At 60.7% G+C, this 24,738-nt stretch overlaps 1 protein-coding gene across 2 annotated transcripts in view; it reads right to left on the reverse strand.

Moving 5' to 3' along the window:
• The window catches only part of LOC118712031 (nitric oxide synthase 1 adaptor protein), a 91,052-nt gene that overhangs the window by 7,354 nt on the left and 58,960 nt on the right, over nucleotides 1-24,738 (reverse strand). Inside the window, exons 4-6 of one of the 2 annotated variants that reach the window (XM_036425435.2) lie at nucleotides 22,575-22,648; nucleotides 14,683-14,791; nucleotides 4,659-4,800 (exon numbers count right to left, since the gene is read on the reverse strand). In XM_036425435.2, coding sequence (XP_036281328.1) covers nucleotides 4,659-4,800; nucleotides 14,683-14,791; nucleotides 22,575-22,648 — 325 coding nt within the window. The remainder of the gene's footprint in view (nucleotides 1-4,658; nucleotides 4,801-14,682; nucleotides 14,792-22,574; nucleotides 22,649-24,738) is intronic. The other variant, XM_036425436.2, reaches the window with a different exon arrangement.

Here is a 24,738-nt window from a genome sequence, read left to right on the forward strand (position 1 = left end):
GTCCGAGCTCTCATGCGCTGGACACAAGCCAGAGCCCGCAGGAGGCTGTCACCCATGAGACGGGAGAGGAGTGGGGGCGGGGAGAGCCAGCGGTTCAGGTGATGTGGGGGAAGGGGCTCGGATGGCACAGCACGCAGGACTGCAAAGGGCCTGTGGGGAGGGGCCCAGCAAGGGCGGGTCTTCGTGAAGGACGGAAGCACGCAGCAATACCAAGAGACACCGTTCTTTCACATCGCACACACAGGTGACCAGCTCAATCCAAAAGGCTTGAAATGGCTACTTTTGGCCTCAAAATTGCAGTATTACTGCTTAAATGGCACGTACTATGTTTTATGTACTAAATTTAAGGTATTATACGTATTAATTTATTTACCCTCATAATCCACCTAAGAGGCAAACACTGTCATTACCCCCATTGGACAGATAAAGAATGGGGCACACAGCCGCTAAGGCTGGGGCTCAAAGCCACCAGTCCGGCCCCAGGCTCAGTGCCTGGAACCAGGGCACCACCTGCCTCCCGCCGGAGTCCTCCCTGCCTCACCGGCCTGTCTGCACTCTCCAAAATGTGGAGGTGATGGTCGCTAGTTTGCGTCCCTACACAACTCTGTCAGGGGACTGGACAACATCTGCCCAATGAAGGAAGGAACGGGAATAAGGAAAAACCAATGATCAGGGGGCAGTGGTCTGATGAGATGGTGCACAGCAGTGGGGAGGCACAGGTGTGGGAGAGAGGGACAAGTGTGGGGGCATAGGTTTGTGAGGAGAGCCACAGGTGGGGGAAGAACAGGTATGTGTGCGGGGGGAAAAAGCAGGTGTGTAGAGGAGGACGTGTGTGGGGAGAGGAGCAGGTGTGGGGAGAGGAGCAGGTGTGGGGAGAGGAACAGGTGTGGGGATAGGAGCAGGTATGGGGAGAGGAGCAGGAGTGGGGAGAGGAGCAGGTGTGGGGAGAGGAACAGGTGTGGGGATAGGAGCAGGTGTGGGGAGAGGAGCAGATGTGGGGAGAGGAACAGGTGTGGAGAAAGGGACTGAGTGGGGAGAGGAGCAGGTGTGTAGAGAGGGGAGTAGGTGTGGGGAGAGGAGCAGAGGAACAGGTGTGGGGAGAGAAACAGGTATGGGGAGAGGAGCAGGTGTGGGGAGAGGAGCAGGTGTGGGGAGAGGAACAGGTGTGGGGAGAGGAACAGAGGAACAGGTGTGGGAGAGGAACAGGTGTGGGGAGAGGAGCATGTGTGGGGAGAGGAACAGGTATGGGGAGAGGAGCAGGTGTGGGGAGAGGAGCAGGTGTGGGGAGAGGAACAGGTGTGGGGAGAGGAACAGAGGAACAGGTGTGGGAGAGGAACAGGTGTGGGGAGAGGAGCATGTGTGGGGAGAGGAACAGGTATGGGGAGAGGAGTAGGTATGGGGAGAGGAGCAGGTGTGGGGAGAGGAACAGAGGAACAGGTGTGGGGAGAGGAACAGGTGTGGGGAGAGGAACAGGTATGGGGAGAGGAGCAGGTATGAGGAGAGGAGCAGGTATGGGGAGAGGAGCAGGTGAGGGGAGAGGAACAGGTGTGGGGAAAGGAGCAGGTGTGTGGGGAGGGGAGTAGGTGTGTGGGGAGGGATGTAGGTGTGGGGAGAGGAGCAGGTGTGGGGAGAGGAACAGAGGAACAAGTGTGGGGAGAGGAACAGATGTGGGTAGAGGAACAGGTTTGTGGAGAGAAACAGGTATGGGGAGAGGAGCTGGTGTGGGGAGAGGAGCAGGTGTGGGGAGAGGAGCAGGTGTGGGGAGAGGAACAGAGGAACAGGTGTGGGGAGAGGAACAGGTGTGGGGAGAGGAGCATGTGTGGGGAGAGGAACAGGTATGGGGAGAGGAGTAGGTATGGGGAGAGGAGCAGGTGTGGGGAGAGGAACAGAGGAATAGGTGTGGGGAGAGGAACAGGTGTGGGGAGAGGAACAGGTGTGGGGAGAAGAACAGGTGTGGGGAGAGGAGCAGGTATGGGGAGAGGAGTAGGTGTGGGGAAAGGAACAGGTGTGGGGAGAGGAACAGGTGTGGGGAGAGGAGTAGGTGTGAGGAGAGGGACAGGTGTGGGGAGAGGAACAGGTGTGGGGAGAGGAGCAGGTGTGGGGAGAGGAGCAGGTGTGGGGAGAGAAGCAGGTGTGAGGAGAGGGACAGGTGTGTGGGGAGAGGGACAGGTGTGTGGAGAGGAGCAGGTTTGGGGAGAGGGACAGGTGTGTGGGGAGATGAACAGGTGTGGGGAGAGGAGCAGGTGTGTGGAGAGGAGCAGGTGTGGGGAGAGGAGCAGGTGTGGGTAGAGAAGCAGGTGTGGGGAGAGGAACAGGTGTGGGGAGAAGAACAGGTGTGGGGAGAGGAGTAGGTGTGGGGAGAGGAGCAGGTGTGGGGAGAGGAACAGGTGTGGGGAGAGGAGCAGGTGTGGGGAGAGGGATAGGTGTGTGGAGAGGAGCAGGTGTGTGGAGAGGAATAGGTGTGGGGAGAGGAGCAGGCGTGGGGAGAGGAGCAGATGTGGGGAGAGGAACAGGTGTTGGGAGTGGAGCAGGTTTGGGGAGAGGAACAGGTGTGTGGGGAGAAAAGCAAATATGGGGCACAGGTTGAGGGATGAACAGGTTTGTGAGAGGGCACAGTCCTGGGGGGCACGGTGATGGGGTGCACAGGTAAGCATGACGCCCAGGGCCAGCAGAGGTGACAGGCACACAGTAAATCGCCATTGACATGGGGAGGGTCTCAGATGCCTGTTCCCCAGGGCAGGCTGGCTGCTGTGTTTGAGGCCGGCTGCCTCCTAGGGAACGGGGCCTCTCCCAGGAACCTTCTTGGGAGTGAAGGAAACCCGAGGGCAGAGCAGCCTGGTCCCCAGTCCCAGGACCGGCCTGGGCAGCTGCTGCCAAGACAGACAAAGGGCGATCAGCCCTGGGTCTGGACGGGGGAGAATGGGGAGGAGAGGACACTCGTAACTGAGGACACTGCCCCTGCTGAGGGCCAGAGCGGCCGCCGCCAGGCCCTGGACCGCGGAGCGCACTGCCCGCTCCCACAGGCTCTCTCTGCAGTGTGGCCTCGGGCAGCGGGCTCTCAGGGACTCTCGGGAAGGAAAACTCCCTGATGGAGCGGGAGATTCTTTAACAAAAACAAGCCTGCTCCATCGCCAACAGGTCAGCTCTGGTGTCCGGCGCCCACGGCACAGAGGACCCGGCGGAGTGGGCAACGCGCTGGGAAGGCGCTCAGAGAGGACAGGTGTCGCCGGACAGCTGTGGCAGGAAGAAGGCAAGTGCGGCTGCAAATGTGTGAGCCCTCCTGGCCAAGGAAACACCCACCGACAGGCAGTGCCCCTGCATTGCGCTGGAAGCAGGCCGCTGCTGGCCGGCACTGCCTGGAGGCACCGGCTAAGCACTATGGGGGCCCCAGGGCCAGGGCACCCCTGCAGGGCTGGTGCTGTAGCTCACTCAGACCTGGGGAACCCGCCAACAGCTGGTACGCGTTTGCACTGTTACTCGCTGGCACTATGTGACGTACACGCATCGTCTCACGACTCCGGGCAGGTGAGGAAGAAAGATCCGGAGAGACCAGGGAAGTGGATGTGGTCGCCCTCTGGGAAGTGCCAGAGCCCAGCTGCCTTGTGGGCTGCCAGCCCAGCACCCCCACCACCGCCAGGCCATTTCTGTGACGGTGAGTGATGCGTGCCAACATGGCATTAAACAAGACCATGCTGACGTGGCTGAGGAGGTGTTTTCCAGGAGGGGCCAACATGTGAGCCAGCGGGCTGTGAGCAGAGCCGTTTACCCACTTGGTGTGGGTGGGCCCTGCCCCATCGGGGAAGGTCTTAGGAGAACACAGCCTGCCACCTCCCAGAGCAGGAGGGAGACCGCCTTTGGGCTCGAACTGTGCTCCGCCCAGCTTCTGGCCCGCCTGCACGCTGTGGCTCTCCCACCTCAGCCACCTGCCAGCCTCGGCATGGACCTGTGCGTGCCGCCCTGGTGACAGCTGAGATCGCTCCACAGGCCCATCTACATCTTCCTGTCGTCTGCAGAAGCCCACGTGCCACGCAGGGAGCACCGCCAGCCCAGCCCGCCTGCCCCGCCCGCCTCCTGGGAGAGCCCGCTCAGTGCTTTGCTTCTCGTCCTAAACTCTGGAGGCACCGCACGGGCTGCGGGCTCTCCTAAACGGACAGGAAGTGTCTGCGAGGAGGAAACCAGACATTCTCCACTGCGGTGGGTTCAGAAAATGCCATGCACTGAGTCTCAGGTATAGTCCTGTGATTGGAGAAAACTGCCACCAAAAAGGAGTTATTGTTTCTAATTGTTTTCAGTTTCTCTTCTTGAGTTTTTCAGACAGAAAATGGAAGCTATCAGAAGTGTCTGCGGTGAGAGCTCGCAGGACAATGGGATTCAGACCAGGAGCAGAAGCCACGTGGGTGGTGAGCTCTGCCCTCAGATGGGACAGAATGGCCCGGGAGTCAGGTTTGGCAGCAGCGGCCCTGCCTTTACAATGTGGTTCCTGAGGTCAGGCCTAAAAGGCTTCCTTGTCTGACAGTTTACACACATCACCCGCCTGCTATAAGGTACACGCTCCTTAAAGAAAGTTTGGAATCTAGAGAGAAGCAGGGAAAATAAGCATTTTTAGGTGCCGAGACGCCGGGGCTGCCTGCTTGCCACATCCCGTGGCGACGGCCTACCTGGGTCCCCGGAGCCGTGGCTGTGCCACTCGCTGTCGCCGTCCTCCTGGCCGTCCGCGCTCTGCTGCGTGTGCTGCAGGCTCAGCTTGTGGCACACCTCGAAGGCCTGCCCCACCGTCCGCACGATCCGCATGGCTTGGCTCTGGAGGAGAGAGCAGATGTGGGCGAAGGAGGCGGGGCCCTCGGTGAGGACATGGGGTGGGTGGGAGCAGGACGTCACTGGCGCAGGTGGCCAGCAGCTGGGCCAGCCGAGGAGAGAGATGAAACCTAAGGCGTTCGGACATGCACACGTGCCACCCCAGCCGGCACCGTCAGCCAGTGGAAGGGACAGAGCCAACACCCCACTCCATCTCAGCCAACACCAGCGCCTCCTCCAAGGGAGAAGAAGGGGTCCACCCTCTCGGGAAGCCCCTGCTGACCGCGCTCTCTGCTGGAGACGTGGGGCCCGGCACCCCTCATGCCAGGCTACGGTGCCAGGGAGCAGAGAAGCAGCAGAAGCCGGAGCCCCAGACCCGCAGACCCTGGAGCACGCCGCAGCTCAGACTTTGGGGAGCCTGCACCTGGCTGTCCCTGCTGCCGCCTCTCCTTTGTGTTGCTATTTAACCTCTTCCTGGACATGCCCGAGAGGCGGGATCAGGGATGGCCAGGAGAGGAGGAACCCAGAGGAGCCAGCGCTGAGCAAGGCGGATCCCACACTGAAGGGGGGGGGGGGGTCTGCTCTCTGCCTCTCAGAGATGGAGGGGAATCTGGGCTCAGGCCGGGGCTCAGCGCACGCACCACCTCAGACTACTGTTCATTTACCTCAAATGCGGCCATCACTCTACACTAGGGGTGTCGAACTCAATCAGAGAAGGGGCCAAAATCTAAAATCCAGCCTAAATTGCTGGCCGAATGGTTTACTGAACAGTCATAAACTGTCATTGTGATGGAAACACAGCAGAGTGCAGTGATGACAGCGCTGTGCGGGCCACATTGCAAGGCCTGGCGGGACGGATTTGGCCCGCGGGCCTTGTGTTTGACACATGTGCTCTACACCTGAGTCTCAGACTAGTCACACTGAGTGATCTAGCTTCAGGTCAGCTGTGACCACCTGGTGACCTCACTTTCAACCTCCGTGGCGACATCGCAGTCCCTTCACCAACCAATGAGTGACGGCCAATGAGTGACAGCCAATGAGTGACAGCCAATGAGTGACAGCCGAAAAGTGACAGCTGGTGAGTGACAGCTGAGCAGCGCACAGGCTGAGAGGCCGAGAGCCCCGAAGGGTGACTGTGAACCTGTGCTTCTCACACCGCTGTGCTCTGTACCATCGTCGGCAGGACGCTCTGTACCCGGAACCTCACCCGGAGCAGCACTCCAGGCCGTGCTCTGGGAGTGACCTGAGCTCCCCAGCTGCTCCCAAGCCTGGGGGCTCGGAGGCCTCTTTGCTCCGATCAAGGCCAGAGCGTGCCAGCCTCAGAAATGGCGCCGGAGTCTGTGTCAGAATCTCGGGGAAGAGACTTGAAGGTGGCAAGGAGGGCCAACCTGCTGCGGACGGGGCGTGGCCCCTGGGCCCCTGGCTGCCGGCCGCCCTGGGCCTGCGTAGTTAACAAGCCTCGGGGACTGACAAAGAGGGGCCCTGTAGGGGCTTGCACACCCCCTGGCCGCCCTGCAGCAACGCTCACCCCTCGGGACAGGCCTGGTGCGAGGCAGCCAGCACGATGCAGAGCCAACGCGAGGGGACAGGCAGCCTTTGCCAGCTCCAGGGTCTGGCCATTGTCTGGAATTTACTGGATGCCCTCTGAAAGCATCATTTCTGAACAATCGAGGTTGGTTTTACATAAGCCTGGAAAGCACTTGTCTTCTGTCCAAAACCCACTTTCTCTTAGCAACCCCAGAGCAGCGCGGGCTCCCGCTGTGGGCCAGGCTGCGAGGGCTGCGTGGGTGTCTTCAGAGCTGGCGGGCACGCAGACCACAGGATGCTCCCAGCAGCCATGGAGACGCCGGAGCTCAGGGAGCACAGGGGCTGGTGACTGGAGACTGACCTTGTACCACTTGCCCTTGGGACACACAGTTTCTTTAAACCACCTACTGACTCATGTTGACGAAGCCCCCAGCCACCCCTCCGTCTAGCCCTGAAGTCCAGACGGACACAGACACAGCTCTGCCTCTGGGCCTCCCTCCTGGCAGGTGTCTGTCCTCAGAGTGAGGGACGCGCAGGCAGAAGCGGACAGCACATTTCAAAGGCTGCTTCCGGCACTCCTGGTCTAAGAGAAACTAGTCGATCGTGAATCTGTAGTGTTTTTTAAAATAATTATTTATTGTTGAAAATATTACATATTCCCCCTTTCCCTCCACTGACCCCCTCCAGCCCGCCACCATCCTCTCCCTCCCACGCCAGGCCTTCAGCACCCTATTGTCTGTGTCCATGCGCCATGCGTATGTGCATTCAAGGTCTTTGGTTGATTACCTCCCACCCACCCATCCTCCCCCGCCTTCCCTGAGGTTCCACACTCTGTTCCATGCTTCCAGCCTCTGGACCCACTCCGTCCATCAGTTTATTTTGTTCATTAGATTCCACATATGAGTTAGGTCAGGTGATGCATGTCTTTCTCAGACTGGCTTATTTCACTTAACATGATACTCTCCAGGCCCCTCCATGCTGCCTCAAAGGGTAAGAGATCCTTCTTTTTTACTCTGCATAGAATTCCCTGTTGTAAATATATTACAGTTTTTATCCACTCGTCTGCTGATGGGCACTTGGGCTGTTTCCAGATCTCAGCTATTATAAATAGCACTGCTATGAATATAGGGGTGCATATATTCCTTCTGATTGTTGCTTTGGGTTTCTTAGGATATATTCCTAGAAGTGGGATGACTGGGTCAAATGGCAGTTCTACATTTAATTTTTTGAGGAAACTCTATACTGTTTTCCATAATGGCTGCACCAATCTGCATTCCCATTAGCAGTGTATTAGGGTTCCCTCTTCTCCACATCCTCACCAGCACTTGTCATTTGTAGATTTGTTCATGGTAGCCATTCTGACAGGTATGAGATGGTACCTCATTATTGTTTTGATTTGTATCTCTTGGATGATTAGTGACTTTGAGCATTTTTTCCTATGTCTCTTGGCCACTTTTAGATTGTATTCTTTTTGTTAAGTTGTATGAGTTCCTCATACATTGTGGATATTAACCCTTTATCAGATGTATTGTTGCCAAATATGTTCTCCCATACAGTGGGCCCCCTTGTTGTTTTGTTGATGTTTTATTTTGCTATGCAGAAGCTTTTCATTTTGATGTAGTCCCATTTATTTATTTTATTCTTAGTTTCCTTTGCCCTAGGAGAGGTATCTGCAAACATATTGCTACTCCAGCTTTTTTTCTTCTTCGTTTCCATTTGTATAAAAAATTTTTTCCATCCCTTCATTCTCATCCTGTGTGTGTCTTTTGTTCTGAGGTGGGTCTCTTGTAGACAGCATATAGTTGTGTCATAGTTTTCTATAGGTTTGTATCCATTCAGCTATCCTATGCCTTTTGATTGGAGCATTTATTCCATTTACATTTAGGGTTATTATTGATAGTTACTTATTTATTGCCATGTTATTTCTGTATGCCTATGTTTCTCTCTCTCTATTTCTTTTTCTTGTCATACTCGTCTCTTTAGCATTTCTTGTAATGCTGGCTTGGTGATGATATACTCCTTTAGCCTTTTTTAAATTTATTTTATTTTATTTTATTTTATTTTATTTTATTTTATTTTATTTTTGTACAGGAAACTCTTTATTCAACTGTCTATTAAAAAAAAAAAAAAAAAAAAAAAAAAAAAAAAAAAAAAAAAAAAAGAAGCCGTAGCCGGTTTGGCTCAGTGGATAGAGCGTCAGCCTGTGGACTGAAAGGTCCCAGGTTTGATTCCAGTCAAGGGCATGTACCTTGGTTGCGGGCACATCCCCGGTAGGGGGTGTGCAGGAGGCAGCTGATCGATGATTCTCTCTCATCGATGTTTCTAGCTCTCTATCCCTCTTTCTTCCTCTCTGTAAAAAATAAAAAATATATATATGTTTAAAAAAAAAAAAAAAAAGCTAAAGGAGTATATCATCACCAAGCCAGCATTACAAGAAATGCTAAAGAGACTGATGTGATGAGAAAAAGAAATAGAGAGAGAAACCTAGGTTTATATTAACACATAGGGAGAACAAAGGATAAAATATTTAACTGCAGCCATGTTTGACTATATTCTGCATAGTGAAAAAACCTGAAGTCATTTTCAAGGTCCACCATTTCTTACTTCTTTTCAGTCAGGTCAAGTTTCTAAGCTTTCTAAATCTCCATTTTCCAGCTAATGAAAAGAAAATAGGATTCTACCAAGTCTCCTATCTATATACTCTAGGATTTCTGTGAAGATCAAATGAGATGAGGCAAGGGAAAATGCTTCACAGACATTTGGTTAAAGTGTAAATGTTTCCACCTGGCTATAAAGCAAGTTGTGGGAGAGGAAGCGGGTGTTGCTACATGATGTCATTATCTGGATGGAAACTTAGCATATTACCTTTTTACGTTATTACGTTATTAAGTTTTTATTGAAACATTTCGTTATATTAACTGGGTGCAAAAACATTTATTGTGGGCTGCATGCGGCTCACAGGCCATGAGTTTGACATGCTTGTATTTGGTAGATCCTTTAGGCCTCTTAATTAGATCAGGCAAAGACTCAAAGCCTCCAGAGATGGACTCTACAGACTGATAGGATTCCCACTTGAATTGCCCCCAGGCAATCATCTTCAGGTCTGGAGAGAGTTGTTTTTCAACAGAGTGGGGCAACTCCTTTATCCTGGAAGCTAATTGTTATTTTTAGTCTCTTAAGTAACCTCAGGACAAGGTGTTTTCCAATAGGGTGTGTCAACTGTACTCCCCCCAAGCAAGGCAAATGTATATATGGGAAAGATGTCCTCCATTGCATGAGGGAATGACTTAGCCCAGGAAAGTGTCTGCCTTCTGAGCTCTAACCCCGCCCCTCCCCCCCCCTCCCCGAGTCCCCGTCCTGGCTTCTGTTCTCACAGCTCCAGTCCACTTCACCCTCCCTCTGCCAGAGCACAAGGTGGGTGGCTCCACAGGGAATTTTGTGTGTTGGCCCTTTAAAAGAGTGCCTGAATTTTTAGTTATTACTCCTTGGCAGATAGCAACCCTGCTGCTTTTCACAGCCAGATGTTATGTGGGTACCCTCCTCAGTTGTGATGCTCTCTGCTGGGAGGTCCAGCTTGGGGATTAGATCCCAGAGTTCTCAGTGGCAACCCCCCACAGCTGGGATATCTCTCCAGGACTTCATTTGCTGTCTGTGGGCATCCAGCCAGTCCTTCCAGGCTTTTGCACGCCCTCTCCCCCCAGCAGTCTTTATGTAGTATCCGCTTTCATACCTCAGGTATCACAGTTCTCTCCTGTGAGTTTTCCATTGATTATTTAGGAAGTTTGTTGTATTTTAGTTGTAATTCCAGTTTTCGTGAATCTGTTTTCTGTTCTCATCTTAAGGGACCATGTTGTCAGCTGGTCCTGCAAACTCTGGGGATCTCAGCCCTGTGTACATGGGATGAAGGGCAGTCATCAGCCTTATTCCACAGCTGATTTCACGTGCACCCTGATGGCCCTGGCATCACTGGCAGCAGAAAATGCAGGTGCCTGGGAAGATGAGGACGATGATGGTGATGAGGGTGGGAGGGGTGAGGAGACTGGGAAGGTCTATATGCCCTCCAGGCTCACTGAGTCTACTCCCGTTACTGAGCAGTGAGGACTCTCTGCAGGGGCTTGAGTGCCAGGCATGGAGCCTGGGAGCAGGTGTGGGCCATCCGTCACAGCAATAAGCTAAACTCCCACATAGGCCCCACCTCCCACAGGATCAACAGGCAGGATGCACAATCAGCTTTAGTAAAGGCAGAGGCCTATGTCTATCATGATTGCAAACTTGCGATCCTGAAGCAAGAAAGGGTGTGTGGCTTTGACAGAGAAGCAGCCAGGGTCCTTGGCTCCAGGATGGGAGGTGGGCACCATCTGCCCGGCAGGTTCTTTAATGAACTTGATCATATCATTTGATTGATGCAACACCAGAATGTTGCTTTACAGTGGGTCTAATCTCCAGGCACAGGGTGACCCTCTGCCAGGAAAGTTGACACCAGACTCACATTCTAAACCAGCAAGAGAGAAATCTGTCCCCACAGAGAGCTGTGAGGTTAGGTCAACACCACATGAGAAGATGCCATGGGTACCTGCACTGGGCATGGACGTGTCGGGGACAGCAACGCCCAGCAGTGAGGAGCTCATGTGAGGATCTCCCACACCCCGGTCAGCGAGGATCTCCACGCCCTGGTCAGCGAGGATCTCCCACGCCCGGGCCTCCCACGCCCCGGTCAGCGAGGATCCCCCACGCCCTGGTCAGCGAGGACCCCCCACGCCCCGGTCAGCGAGGATCTCCACGCCCCGGTCAGCGAGGATCCCCCACGCCCTGGTCAGCGAGGATCTCCCACGCCCCGGTCAGCGAGGACCCCCCACACCCCGGTCAGCGAGGATCCCCCACACCACGGTCAGCGAGGATCTCCCACACCCCGGTCAGCGAGGATCCCCCACGCCCCGGTCAGTGAGGATCTCCACGCCCCGGTCAGCGAGGATCTTCCACGCCCTGATCAGCGAGGATCTCCACGCCCCGGTCAGCGAGGATCTCCACGCCCCGGTCAGCGAGGATCTCCCACGCCCCGGTCAGCGAGGATCCCCCACGCCCCGGTCAGCGAGGATCCCCCACGCCCTGGTCAGCGAGGATCCCCCACGTCCCAGTCAGTGAGGATCTCCCACACCCCGGTCAGCGAGGATCTCCCACGCCCCGGTCAGCGAGGATCTCCCACGCCCCGGTCAGCGAGGATCTCCCACACCCCGGTCAGCGAGGATCCCCCACGCCCGGGCCTCCCACGCCCCGGTCAGTGAGGATCCCCCACGCCCCGGTCAGCGAGGATCCCCCACGCCCCGGTCAGCGAGGATCCCCCACGCCCGGGCCTCCCACGCCCCGGTCAGTGAGGATCCCCACGCCCTGGTCAGTGAGGATCTCCCACGCCCCGGTCAGCGAGGATCCCCCACGCCCCGGTCAGTGAGGATCTCCACGCCCCGGTCAGCGAGGATCCCCCACGCCCCGGTCAGCGAGGATCTCCACGCCCCGGTCAGCGAGGATCTCCACGCCCCGGTCAGCGAGGATCTCCACACCCCGGTCAGCGAGGATCCCCCACACCCCGGTCAGCGAGGATCCCCCACGCCCCGGTCAGCGAGGATCCCCCACGCCCCGGTCAGCGAGGATCCCCCACGCCCCGGTCAGCGAGGATCCCCCACGCCCCGGTCAGCGAGGATCCCCCACGCCCCGGTCAGCGAGGATCCCCCACGCCCCGGTCAGCGAGGATCCCCCACGCCCCGGTCAGCGAGGATCTCCCACGCCCCGGTCAGCGAGGATCCCCCACGCCCCGGTCAGCGAGGATCCCCCACGCCCCGGTCAGCGAGGATCCCCCACGCCCCGGTCAGCGAGGATCCCCCACGCCCCGGTCAGCGAGGATCCCCCACGCCCCGGTCAGCGAGGATCCCCCACGCCACGGTCAGCGAGGATCCCCCACGCCCCGGTCAGTGAGGATCCCCCACGCCCCGGTCAGCGAGGATCCCCCACGCCCCGGTCAGCGAGGATCTCCACGCCCCGGTCAGCGAGGATCCCCCACGCCCCGGTCAGCGAGGATCCCCCACACCACGGTCAGCGAGGATCTCCCACACCCCGGTCAGCGAGGATCTCCCACGCCCCGGTCAGCGAGGATCCCCCACGCCCCGGTCAGCGAGGATCTCCCACACCCTGATCAGCGAGGATCCCCCACGCCCCGGTCAGCGAGGATCCCCACGCCCCGGTCAGCGAGGATCTCCCACACCCCGGTCAGCGAGGATCTCCCACACCCTGATCAGCGAGGATCTCCACGCCCTGGTCAGCGAGGATCCCCCACGCCCCGGTCAGCGAGGATCTCCACGCCCTGGTCAGCGAGGATCCCCCACGCCCCGGTCAGCGAGGATCCCCCACGCCCCGGTCAGCGAGGATCCCCCACGCCCCGGTCAGCGAGGATCTCCACGCCCTGATCAGCGAGGATCCCCCACGCCCCGGTCAGCGAGGATCCCCCACGCCCTGGTCTGCGAGGATCTCCCACGCCACCGACAGCGTGAAGCTCCAGGCGAGAGTTCTCCCTGCTGACCTCCCACAACCTAGAGGTGTGCCTGCGACACACCCTCAAGCACTCCTGTGACCTGCCATTACAACTCCTTCCCGAAAGGTAAGCACGCCCGGTAGAGCCCTGCCTCCCCATCCTGCTTCCTTTGCTAAACAAGCCCCTTTTCTTTCTGGGCATGGACACCGTCCCTCCAGCTACAGCTCAGCGAGGGGCTCCCAGACCAAGACGTCTGATGGCAACCCAGGGTCTGGAAGCTGCTCCTGGCCGCCCAGCCTCAGAGCTGAGGGCACAGGACCAGCCAGAAGTCAGAATCAGCTGAGAGCTGGGAGTGACAGGGAACAATGACCACTTTTTGTCACTGGGTGGCAGGACTCTCATTGGGTTCATCCGTCCTGGCAGAAACAGGACTGACCCCACTGTCCGCATCACTAAGGAGATGGCAGGCAAAGCCGAGGGCAAAAGCTCCCTTTCCCAGGCTCAGTCAGTTTCTGTGGCTCTCTGACCCAAACCTGTGCTTCTTCCCTAGAGGTGGGCAGGCCCTTCAATCTCTCGGAGCCTCGATTTACTCACTGCAAACGGCGGGTGAGGATCTGTGTCTTCTTCAGTAGGCACTACAAGGACCAAGTATGATTAAATATTGAAGTACTCTGTAAATTATAACCTGCTACTTGTCTCTGATAAACTGCAAGGCCGTGGGGCTCAGTCTCTGAACAAAACCACGTCAGACACTGACCGAGCCCAGAGGAACTCAGAGGCACTCCCTCTCTGTGGCATCTGCCGGAAAGCATCAACCTGCTGTCCAGGCTCTGCTCCTCCCCACAACCCTCACCATGGCCCGTGACACGCAGCTGACACAGCCCCCACTTCCTCTCGGGCCCCCACTGCCTGCCTCCCTCTTCCCTTCCGTCCAGGCCCACAATCAAGCAGGACGCCTGGGACAGGAGCTCAGCTGCCTCAGCAAAGTGCAGTCTCTGTGGAGCGGGTGGTGGCCCAGACCCTGCCTGTCACCTGTGACTCCTACTGCCCCAATCTGACCAGGTGCTGCACACGACGTCACCGCATCGAAGGAGGGCGCAGAGAGCCTGTGGTGGGCACGGCCAGGCTTGGTAGACAGACCTTCCAGGCACACGGTCCTCCCAACACCCCTCCTGCAGAACGGTCTGCGCTGACACGTCCCACGGGAGGCACGAATCCACGGCCACGTCGGTGTGAGAAACGCTGGGTTAAACAAGGTCACATAGGTTTCGCCAACTCCGGAGCTGCTGGCAGGCTGAGATGGGCACTCAGTGCCAGTGCCTCACGGTATGTCTGGGTAACCTCCTCCCGGCTTTATAGCCAGGAACGCTGAGCCGTGGGGACAGTGACCCACAGAGCACCGTGCAGGCGGCAGAGGGTGCGGCGAGAAGGGTGTGTGGGACTGGTGGGGGCAAGAGAAGCAAGCCCATAGCTGCCCGAGTTCCTTCCTCCAGATCAAGGTTACTGTGCAAAGGCAGCCACCCAGGACCAGGGTCACACCCACGCCTAAACCACGTGCCACGTGTCGCCTCCCAGCCTCACCGGTGGATAGCGTGGAGAGGAAAGGCCGAAGAGCTGCCTCCCCTGCTCAGCCCAGGCCCTCCAGAGGGAGGGAACCTGCCAGTGTCCATACGTGACAGGCAGAGAGTGCAGAGGAGACTAAAGAGCAGGAGCCCAGGGCAGTGGCACATCCTAGGCGTCCCCATGGCAGCGGGGCCTCCAGACCCTGTCTGCACCAGGGAGACGGTCAGGCGGGGCACCAGGTCCGTCAGGAAAACACAGGGGCTGGGACTGCCCTTTACCTTCTTCTTGGACTTGAAGACGTTGCACCTGAAGATGTTGCTGGCTCCGTCCCGGGCTATGTAGCTGAAGATCTTCAAGTCCTGGGAGTCGTGAGACACGTAGAAGATCCTGCGGAAAAGCACAGGAAACCCGAGAACTCGGTCGGTGCCAACGTCCGTGAGGAAGCTCTGCACGAGGCGCCCTGCGCGCAGACAGCTCCAGACACGATACCGGGCGGTGGCGCCGGACAGGGCCCCGCAGTCACCGGCAGTGCCCATCCGACTCCTGTGCTGCCCAGACACCGTTCCGCCCCGTGGGAGCCATCAGCCTGCGGAGCCAGACAAGGTGGCCCGGGCCCCGGCTCGAGTTCTCCCCTCAGGGGCGGACCCCCTTCCCAAACGCAATCACCTCAGTCCTGAGCCACATGGTCTCAAGTGACGACCATTCTGGTCACAGGGCTCCAGGCCGGCCCTTCTCCCCAGCATGCCCGCCTGCCTCCTGCCCAGCTCCCTAAGATCGTTGTGCCCCCAGCAAGTGTGTCTCCCGTCTCCTGAGCGTGTGCTGACGGGGCGGGTCCTGGGCAAGACCCCGGCCCCTCTCCGTCCCCAGGGCCTGGCGCTCCTGTTTGAAGTGCATCCCTGTCTCCATGCCCAGGGCCTCGCTGCTGCCTGTGTCCAGCCCCTTAGCTCATGCATTGATCTTTCCAGCCTCCGTCTCTACTCCCAGCTCCCCACACCGAGCCGCTTCCTGCTGCCGGCACAGGGGTGTTTTTAAAAGCACAGACGGCACCATCTCCCTCTAAAAGCCACCCAAGTCCTTTCCGTCTCCTCCGAGCGCCAACTGCCCGCCCTTCAGATGGGCCACGTGCCACTTCCTGCCTCCGAGGCAGCGGTGACGCCCTGCAGCCTCGGACTCACACTGAGGCTGCCGGAGGGTGGCGGCCCGCCTGTGCCTGGCGCACCCCTGGCGTGAGGTTTACACACAGAGGATGAGGCCCAGGCCCATGCCAGCAGCCCAGCGCCAGCGGCTGCCCGTGGCCACTCCTCCAGACCCCGCCGTCACTCTGCCCGCCAGATGCCGTCCGGAGTCCCGTGGGCTCTGCCGCCTGCACCCCAGAGCTCCCGGCTGTGCCCGGCATGGGAAAGGGTGGGGCGCCAGGCACCGGGCGGGCGTCCTCACTTCACAGCCGGGGAGTCCTCACGGGCAGCTGCTCACCCTCAGGCTGCGCTGCGCAGGCCCCGCAGGGGCTGGGAGAGCCTGGGCTCTGGGCAGAGCGATGGGAGGAAGGCGGGCGCTGGACTGGTCCCTCGGGGAAGGCCACCCAGAGGTCCCAGTTATTACACTTCCTGCTGCCCTGCGTGAGGAGTAAGCTGCCAACTGGTTCAAAGTCTAGAGAGACCCGGCAATGCCCCTCATCCTCGGCAGCCTGTCCGCAGCCCGCCGGCCTCTCGGGGGCTAAGCTCACAGCGGTGACAGGTTCTCTCGCAAGTCCCACTGGCATCTCCCCTGCTCCCCGGACCAATGCACCTCCACCCTCCCGGGCACCAAGCTCCAGGCAGTTCCTTCCCCTCGCCCGGCGCGCACAGCCGCACTGACAGACCTGTCCACACCGAGGCTTCAGTGCTCTCAGCGCGGGGACTGCTCCGTGACATCACCTGCTGGTTTTCAAGCCCAGGTCTGCGAGGCTGCCGGCTGGTCCTGGCCTGTCCCCTGAGGACCTGGCTTCCTGAGGACAGGCCCTCCCTCCCTCGGACGGCTGCGGGCGGCCTCCCAGTCTGCCCTCCCCCCACAGTTACCCTCGTGCTCCCTGGGCAGTGAGCCCTGCCCCCTCCTGTGGAGGGAGGTCAGCACAGACCTTCGGGGGAAAGCACCATCACCAGAGCTTGTACCGCGCCCAGCCAGTGCGGCCCCGGGGCCGTGCCCTGTGCTCAGAGCAGCCCGCTGTGCCCTGCCCTCTCGCCCAGCTCCTCAGCGGCATTGTGGGGAGAAGAGCATCCCGGCAAGAGCAGCTGAGGCCGCAGAGGCTGCGCCGGCTCCTCCTCAGCCCCGTGGTCTCAGGGCCCCGCCTTCCCAGCAGCGAACAAAGGCAAGGGAGGGACTGGTCCCCAGGGGCAGGTGTATGTAGACGCGTGTACATACACTTGTGTAAGTGTACCTGGGTATGAGGACCCCATGCCCACACTGCAGCCCAGCCAGGAGGAATTGCAGCGGCTGCAACGCCTGCCCCCAAAGCAGGCACCCAGGCAACGCAGAGCCGGAGGCAAGACGCAGCCCAGAGCTCCTGTGCAACTGCCGACCCCCGTCCACGCTCTTCTTGCTCCTGCCTCCTCTGCGCCTCCCACCGGCCAGCGAGGAACAAGGCGATGAGCCGTAGCGGGAAGGGCCGCACACTCGCCTGCAGCAGGCCGGGCACCTCCAGAGGCAGCCCTGCGGGGCCACCGCCCCAGACGCCTGCCCCTCCCCGTACAGCGGAACAGGCCACCTTACTTCTCGCCCGTCCCAGGGGTCACGCTGCCCTTTAGCATCTCTGTGTGCCTCCGTCACCACCTGGCCGCACACCCTCCTTGCCGTTCTCAGCGAACCCTCTGCCACCCACCAAATGCCTGCGGGCTGCGCTCAGCCTCAGCAGAGGTGTGTGTAGGTTGGCCGGCTGGCTCACTCATCCACCCTCTCAGTTCCAGGTAAACGTCTACAGAATGAATGTTCTGCCTGGGAATTTAGCCAAGAGTTAAGAAATGAATTCAGCCAAAACCGGTTTGGCTCAGTGGATACAGCGTCGGCCTGCAGACTGAAAGGTCCCAGGTTCGATTCCGGTCAAGGGCATGTACCTTTATTGCAGGCACATCCCCAGTAGGGGCTGTACAGGAGGCAGCTGGTCGATGTCTCTCTCTCATCCGTGTTTCTAGCTCTCTCGCTCTTTCCCTTCCTCTCTGTAAAAAATCAATTATATATATATATATATATATATATATATATATATATATAAAGAAATGAATTCAATCGACCAAATGCACATTGAGTACACCTGTGTGTGGAGGGCAGAGACCAAGGACCGAGACTGTTCCCACCAGATTAGCACAGAAGACACAGGATGGCGACAGCCTGGGGCTCCACAGCAGCCGAGCGGACCCTGTGGGGAGTGACAGCCAGGGACTGGGGCTGAAAGCAGACCTGGGCGATGACTGGTGCGCCGGCCACCAGTCCCCGCGCATCCGGTTTCACCCGGTGTCACAGCACCGCTTGGGGCCTCCGGGCCGAGGGTGTGAGGACCGCATCCATCAGCTTCCCCCTTTTTCCTGAGTTCCATGCATGGCCTCAGGCCCCCGCCGTCCCTGTGCACACTGCGGCCTCTCTGAGCAGAAGGGCAACCCCATGCAGGGGTCTCTGAGGTGGGCCCACCACCCTGCCCGAGACAGTGCCTGCCCTGGGCGGGTGCCCGGGGCCCGATGCAGTGGGGGACACTGAGACACTGTCCTACCCAATCCTGCTGCCTGAGGGCTTAGCTCCAGACCCAGAGCAGCCTTCCCTCGCTGCCCTCGGGGCTGACGCTGGTCACACAGCGGCCCTTCCTCTGTCCATGCCGTGGTCCTTTACATGCTCCCTTGATTTTGGGTGTCAGGACAGTGTATGGGCCCATAGAGGGTCATCAAGTCCAGGTAAGACGGGACTTGACCAGGCCCAGCGCCAAGCCCAGTGCCAACCCTCACACCCATGTGGTTCCAGGGGCTTCTCCCACACGGGCCTGTCCCCTTCTGTGACCTGCACCCACGACGCGAGGTTTGGTGGACAGAAGCTCCCCTCACAAGCCACCGACGCAGGTCCCCACGTGTCCTAGTGCGACGTCAGGAGGGTGACCGTCTCCCTCCACAGCAGGACAGGGGGCAGGCCCGCTCCAGGTGTGACGCTCCGGACGGCCCGTCTTACCCGGACTTGATGACCCTCCATGGGCCCATACACTGTCCTGACACCCAAAATCTTGGGAGCATGTAAAGCAATGAACGAACTGTTCTGGGCTCTTCCAGGTCTTCAGAGGCCGGTCAGCGACACCTGCCACACCAGGCCGGTGCCCCTGGCGGTGGGGAGAGTGGCCAGGGCAGGACAGCATTCACCTCTGCACACGGTCCCACCCAAGACTCTCCAGGGCTTTTCCCAAATTCTACATTCATTCCCTTTGTTCATTCAAGACAAGAGCGAGACACCTGCAAGCGCGGGCCGAGTGGAGGGGCAGGCCAGACCCGTCCCCACAGCGCCCTCCGGAGGCAGCTAACAGGAGGCTTTCTGTGGTGGCCCTGGCTGTGGCTCAAGTCCTGTCAGGGCGTCCTGTCAGGGCAGGGGCGCCCTGAGGCCGCAGGGGCCAAGGGGGCCTCTCGGACAGCTTCTGCTTGGCTGCCGAGGGCCCACTTGCTGCCCAGATGGCTCACGTCTCCCTTCAGCTGTGCTTTTGGCTCCGGAGGCCAGGGTAGGCTCAGTGCCTTGAGCATGCCAGTGCAGCCAACAGAAGGTTCATGCGCCCAGTGTGTCATGCAGCTTATGAAGCACCTACTATGTGCTACAGGCCTGTCCAGGCCTCAGGTACTGCAGTGCTCAAAACACATGTGTCCCACTTCGGAGAGTTGTGCTCAGAGCTCCCAGGACAAATGTCTGCTCCTGTGGCAGGACTGAGGCCACACGTTTCTGTCCTGCTTCCAGGCAAGATGGCTCTCCCACACCCACTCTCTGCCGTCAGACTGTCAGCGACCCTCCTGTGCCTCCTGAGGTGACACAGCCTCTCCCTGTCATCCGGGCACGCTTGCTCCCGGCCAACCACCTCCCCTCGGAGCCTCAGCCCCGGCTCGAGGGGGCCCCAGCATCGCGGTGCTGGGGCCCCGACTGGTCTGTGCGAGCTCCGTGGTCCATCGGAGCTGTGCACTGGCGTGCGGAGGGGCCAGCTCCCTCAGGAGCCTCTCCGCTGCTTTATTTTCAGTGACAAGCCTAATCACTTGGCCATTTTCTGCCATGTCCTCAGCCACACCCCGGACACTCACCTGAGGCTCCTCAGAGGCAGCAGGAGGTGCCGTGAGGACCACGAGCAGGGGCCACGCCCGAGCTCCGCGCTCCGGCGCTTTGGACTCAGTGGCGAATGGGGCTGGGTGAGGAGGATGGGGGAGGATGGAGAGGTCCGTGTACTGACCGGCCCTGTGCCCGGCAGGAGGTCTGTGCCTGGCAGGAGGCCCTGTGCCCGCAGGAGGCCTGTGCCCGGCAGGAGGCCCTGTGCCCGGCAGGAGGCCCTGTGCCCGGCAGGAGGCCCTGTGCCCGGCAGGAGGCCCTGTGCCCGGCAGGAGGCCCTGTGCCCCGGCAGGAGGCCCTGCGCCCCGGCAGGAGGCCCTGTGCCCGGCAGGAGGCCTGTGCCCGGCAGGAGGCCCTGTGCCCGGCAGGAGGCCCTGTGCCCGGCAGGAGGCCTGTGCCCGGCAGGAGGCCCTGTGCCCGGCAGGAGGCCTGTGCCCGGCAGGAGGCCTGTGCCCGGCAGGAGGCCCTGTGCCCGGCAGGAGGCCCTGTGCCCGGCAGGAGGCCCTGTGCCCGGCAGGAGGCCTGTGCCCGGCAGGAGCCCTGTGCCCGGCAGGAGGCCCTGTGCCCGGCAGGAGGCCTGTGCCCGGCAGGAGGTCTGTGCCCGGCAGGAGGCCCTGTGCCCGGCAGGAGCCCTGTGCCCGGCAGGAGGTCTGTTCCCGGCAGGAGCCCTGTGCCCGGCAGGAGGCCCTGTGCCCCAGCAGGAGGCCCTACGCCCGGCAGGAGGCCCTGTGCCCGGCAGGAGGCCTGCGCCCGGCAGGAGGTCTGTGCCCGGCAGGAGGCCTGTGCCCGGCAGGAGGCCTGTGCCCGGCAGGAGGTCTGTGCCCGGCAGGAGGTCTGTGCCCGCAGGAGGCCCTGTGCCCGGCAGGAGGCCCTGTGCCCGGCAGGAGGCCTGTGCCCGGCAGGAGGCCCTGTGCCCGGCAGGAGGCCTGTGCCCGGCAGGAGGCCCTGTGCCCGGCAGGAGGCCCAGAGCCGGTGCAGAGGCTGTTCAGGAAGAAGGAGCACACGCACTGCTCAGTGGGTGAGGGAGGAACTGGCAGAAGAGGGGGCACCGCAGGGACTGGAAGTGAGTCTGGAGGTGGGAACGGGGCACAGTTCCTGCCAAGTGCTGGGCGCCAGGCAGGCTGAGAGGACCCACAGGCTGGGAGGACTACAGGCTGGGAGGACCCACAGGCTGGGAGGATCACAGGCTGGGAGGACCACGGGCTGGGAGGACCACGGGCTGGGAGGACCCACAGGCTGGGAGGACCACAGGCTGGGAGGACCCACAGGCTGGGAGGACCACGGGCTGGGAGGACCACGGGCTGGGAGGACCCCGGGCTGGGAGGACCACAGGCGGGGAAGACCCCGGGCTGGGAGGACCCCGGGCTGGGAGGACCACAGGCTGGGAGGCAGGCAGGCTGGGAGGAGGTGCCCTGAGTGCGTAGCAGGGTTGAGGAGGGGCCTCAGGAGAGGGGGAGGACTCAGCTGTGGGGACAGGACAATCTGGGGAGCGAGGGAGGGAAGAGGACAAGTGAAGGCGGGGCCCGAACACAGGGAGGGACACCAAGATGTGAGGGAGGGCAGCTGAGGGGCCCTGTGCTCCCCCCTCACGTGGCCCTGCCGACACCCCGGGACAAAGGTCTAATTCTAGGCCTCACAGAGCTGGAAACTATACACATTTTAACCGCCCTGTGCCTCCCCTGAGGGAGCTCCCTGCCTTTATAAAAGGACCCCATTTCCTTTGCAAAAATCCCCCTCCAGCCCATTGCGCCTCGGCTGACCAGCCAGACCGGCTCCTACCCGTGTCCCCAAGTCACCACCCCAACCAAACAGGATAGCACGCCAGAGAGCCCTCTGCGACCCCCCCGCCCCGCCCCGCAACCGCACCCCCCCCAGTACTGCCCCATCAGAGGCCACTGGGTGCCTCCTCACTGTCCTGCGCATCTCCGCACGGGCGCTATTTCCAGACACACAAAGCCTTTACACACACACACACACACACACCCGCACACACTGTGTGGACGTGCCCTGTGGCCAGGCTCCGGGCGGGAGCTGGAGGCACAGGAGCTGGCACTTCCCCAGAAGAGTCTCCTAGTCGGTGGCAAAGAAACATTTCAGCAACACGTGAGCCCGGGACCGAGCCCTGTCCCTGCAGTGACAGCCAGCCCACCCTGCTCACCGCCCTCCCTGCTCACGGCCCACCCTGCTCACCGCCCTCCCTGCTCACGGCCCACCCTGCTCACCGCCCTCCCTGCTCACCGCCCTCCCTGCTCACGGCCCACCCTGCTCACCGCCCTCCCTGCTCACCGCCCTCCCTGTTCACGGCCCACTCTGCTCACTGCCCTCCCGACCCGCAGGCTGACTCTCCTCCCGGCTGGCCGGCTGCTGCAGCGCCCGGTGAGACCCTGTCCTGGCCGCTCTGCCCGCGAGTCCTGCAGGAACAGCTAACGCCCGCCCCGGGAAGAGCCTGGCACTCGGGGTGCTTCCCTCCTGGGCACCCACTCCCGGGGCAGGGACGCATGGGGTAGTCGCCTGACCTGTGGGAACCACCTTCCTCACCGTGGACACCGTTTCTGGGGATCCGCATGCGACCTGCTTCCCAGCGACCCCAAAGCCCCCTGTGCCGGTCTGAGGGGCTGGAGCAGCGAGCGCCATGGGACCCGGTTCTCTCGCTCTGAGCCTCACGCGCTGGCTATGAAGTGCCGTGTGAGACAAAGGGACACATGAGGACACAGGACACTGGACCCCCACAGCTGGAATCAGCTCTGAGCGCACCTGAGACTCCCCTCACGCCGGCAGCCCCCGCTCCTGTGCTGTCCACGGACCTGGCCCCGGGCTGTGTGCCCCCCGGAGGGCCAGGGCGCAGCGGCCACAAGGAGGCGCCTACCTGTAGATGGGGTCCTGCATCACCAGCATCTTGGTCTCGTCCCACGTCCACTCCTTCTTCTGCAACAAGAGAAACTGTAATGAATAAGCCAGGCTTGTCCTCGGCCAAGACCAGGCCCACATCGGCCACAGATGTTCTCGAGGGGACACGTGAGGTCCAGGCCTGTCTCACCCACCCCTCAGCCGTTCGGCGTCTGCCCCGGTGCAGGGGCGGCTCTCAGTCAGGATGTCGCGGAGAGGCGGGCGAGGGACCGTTGAGTGGCCGGAGGCGCAGACCCTCCCTCCTCTCTCTAAGGTGGGTGGAGCTGGGCGCTGGGAGGGAGCCTGCAGCCCCGCAGGGGTGCTCACTGCCGTGACACAGGGGCCTGAGCTGCTGGGGAGCAGCCCCGGAGTGGGGTCGGGGGCAGGGACACCCCAGGTCCTGAGGTGTGGGGAGCACCCGATGTGATGGGGAAGCACTGGCTGCCACCCCCCCTCGCGGGACCGAGCCCCGCCCCACCTCAGAGGCAGCGCCATCAGGCAGCTGGAGGAACACGCTCTCTCCCTCGATGAGAGCGCAGAGGGCGGCGAGGCCTCGAGGCCAGAGCGGCTGCCCTGACGCTGTCAGCTGTGGGCACCCCGAGGGTCCCAGAGCCGTGCCCGGGCGCCTCAGGCCTGGGGAGACGGGGCAGCCGGGCACCGGGCACCAGCACGAACCACTCGCAGCGGCTTCACTCACACACGATGCTGCCCACACCTGGCACGGACCCACACGCAGAGAGGCACATACACACACACACACACACACACACACATGCCACTGCATCCCTGAACGTAGACTCCATACCAACCCAGCCCCCGAAGGGTACGTGCGTGCCTTCAGCATCAAGCCCAACTCCGCAGACAGAGGCCCAGCTCAGCTGAGAAGGCGGTTTGCCCCGAAGCTGCCTTGGGACGGGCTGTTTTTGCTTTCGGTTCCCCCTCACCAGAGGGTGTTTTTCCACTGATTTTTAGAGTGGAAGGGAGGGGGAGACAGAGACATCGATGTGAGAGAGACACATTGATTGGTTGGGCTGTGGATAGAATCTGCCACCGAGGTACATGCCTTAACCAGAATCGAACCCAGGACCCTTCAGCCCGTAGGCTGACGCTCTATCCACTGAGCCACACCAGCCAGCGCCTGAAAGATTTGGACCACAGGGAGCAAACGTGGAAACGAGGAGACTAAACCATTTTCTAAGAGCAACCCTCCAGATGCATGGGTACAGCCGCCCAGAACGCCTCCACACCAGGCTGCACCCACAGCCTGGCTCTGCCTGCACCCCGACGGGGTCACTGGGTCTCACCCCAGGGAACAGGGACAGCCAATGTCCCCGCCCCTCCTGGCCTCTCAGTCCATAGACACAGGCGGCGCGGGATGCTCAGGCCCAGGCTGTCACCTGGAGGCCAGCGGACGGAGCGGCTCCCGCCAGCCCCGCAACCTCGGTGAGGACAGGCAGGACCCACGCTCCCAAGGCCCCTCCCCAGCCTGGCGTCCAGGACGGACCCGGGCAGACCTGTTGGATCACTGGCTCCGGCCAGTGGAGGCGGAGCCGGGAGGCAGCGGACGGAGTTTCACAGGAGTCTCAGGCCCTGCCTCCCGGCTCCGCCTCATCCACCTGGTGACGGGGCACCTGTGCGGGTGCCGGGTGCGTGCGCGGGCGGGAAAGGTGACCCCACGGGAGAACCGGGGCCTCGGTCCCATGGTGGAGGGTTGCACACCTGCAGCCTGTGCCAGGAAGGGATCCGCTCTCCATAAACAGTGAGTCTGTTCTACGTCTCTCCTATCACTTCCCGGCTCGCAGCCCGAAACTCTTCCCAGAAGCCCTAGGAATGTGAAGGGTGCGAGAGGCAAGCCTGGCTTCCTGACGGAGACCCTCTCAACGCCCGCTGTCCGGGGACCGGGCCCTCGGCACAGGGCGGCCGGGAGGAGGGCAGAGGAGACAGTCCCTGGGCTGAGACGGCCACCCTGGAGCGCCTCGGCCCTGCTGCCCAGGCCTCTGCTGCCCAGTGGGACCCGCTCAGGGGCCTCAATCCCAGCTGACATGGACACAGTCAGGATGCTGGCAGCTCTGGAGGCCCCCGGACTGAGTGACGGTGCCTCCGGCATCAGGTACTAGGAATAGAGATGGAAAGACCTCTCCCGG

Source organism: Pipistrellus kuhlii, unplaced genomic scaffold (assembly GCF_014108245.1).
Source record: "Pipistrellus kuhlii isolate mPipKuh1 unplaced genomic scaffold, mPipKuh1.p scaffold_m20_p_80, whole genome shotgun sequence".
In the NCBI taxonomy this organism is placed as follows: Eukaryota; Metazoa; Chordata; class Mammalia; order Chiroptera; family Vespertilionidae; genus Pipistrellus; species Pipistrellus kuhlii.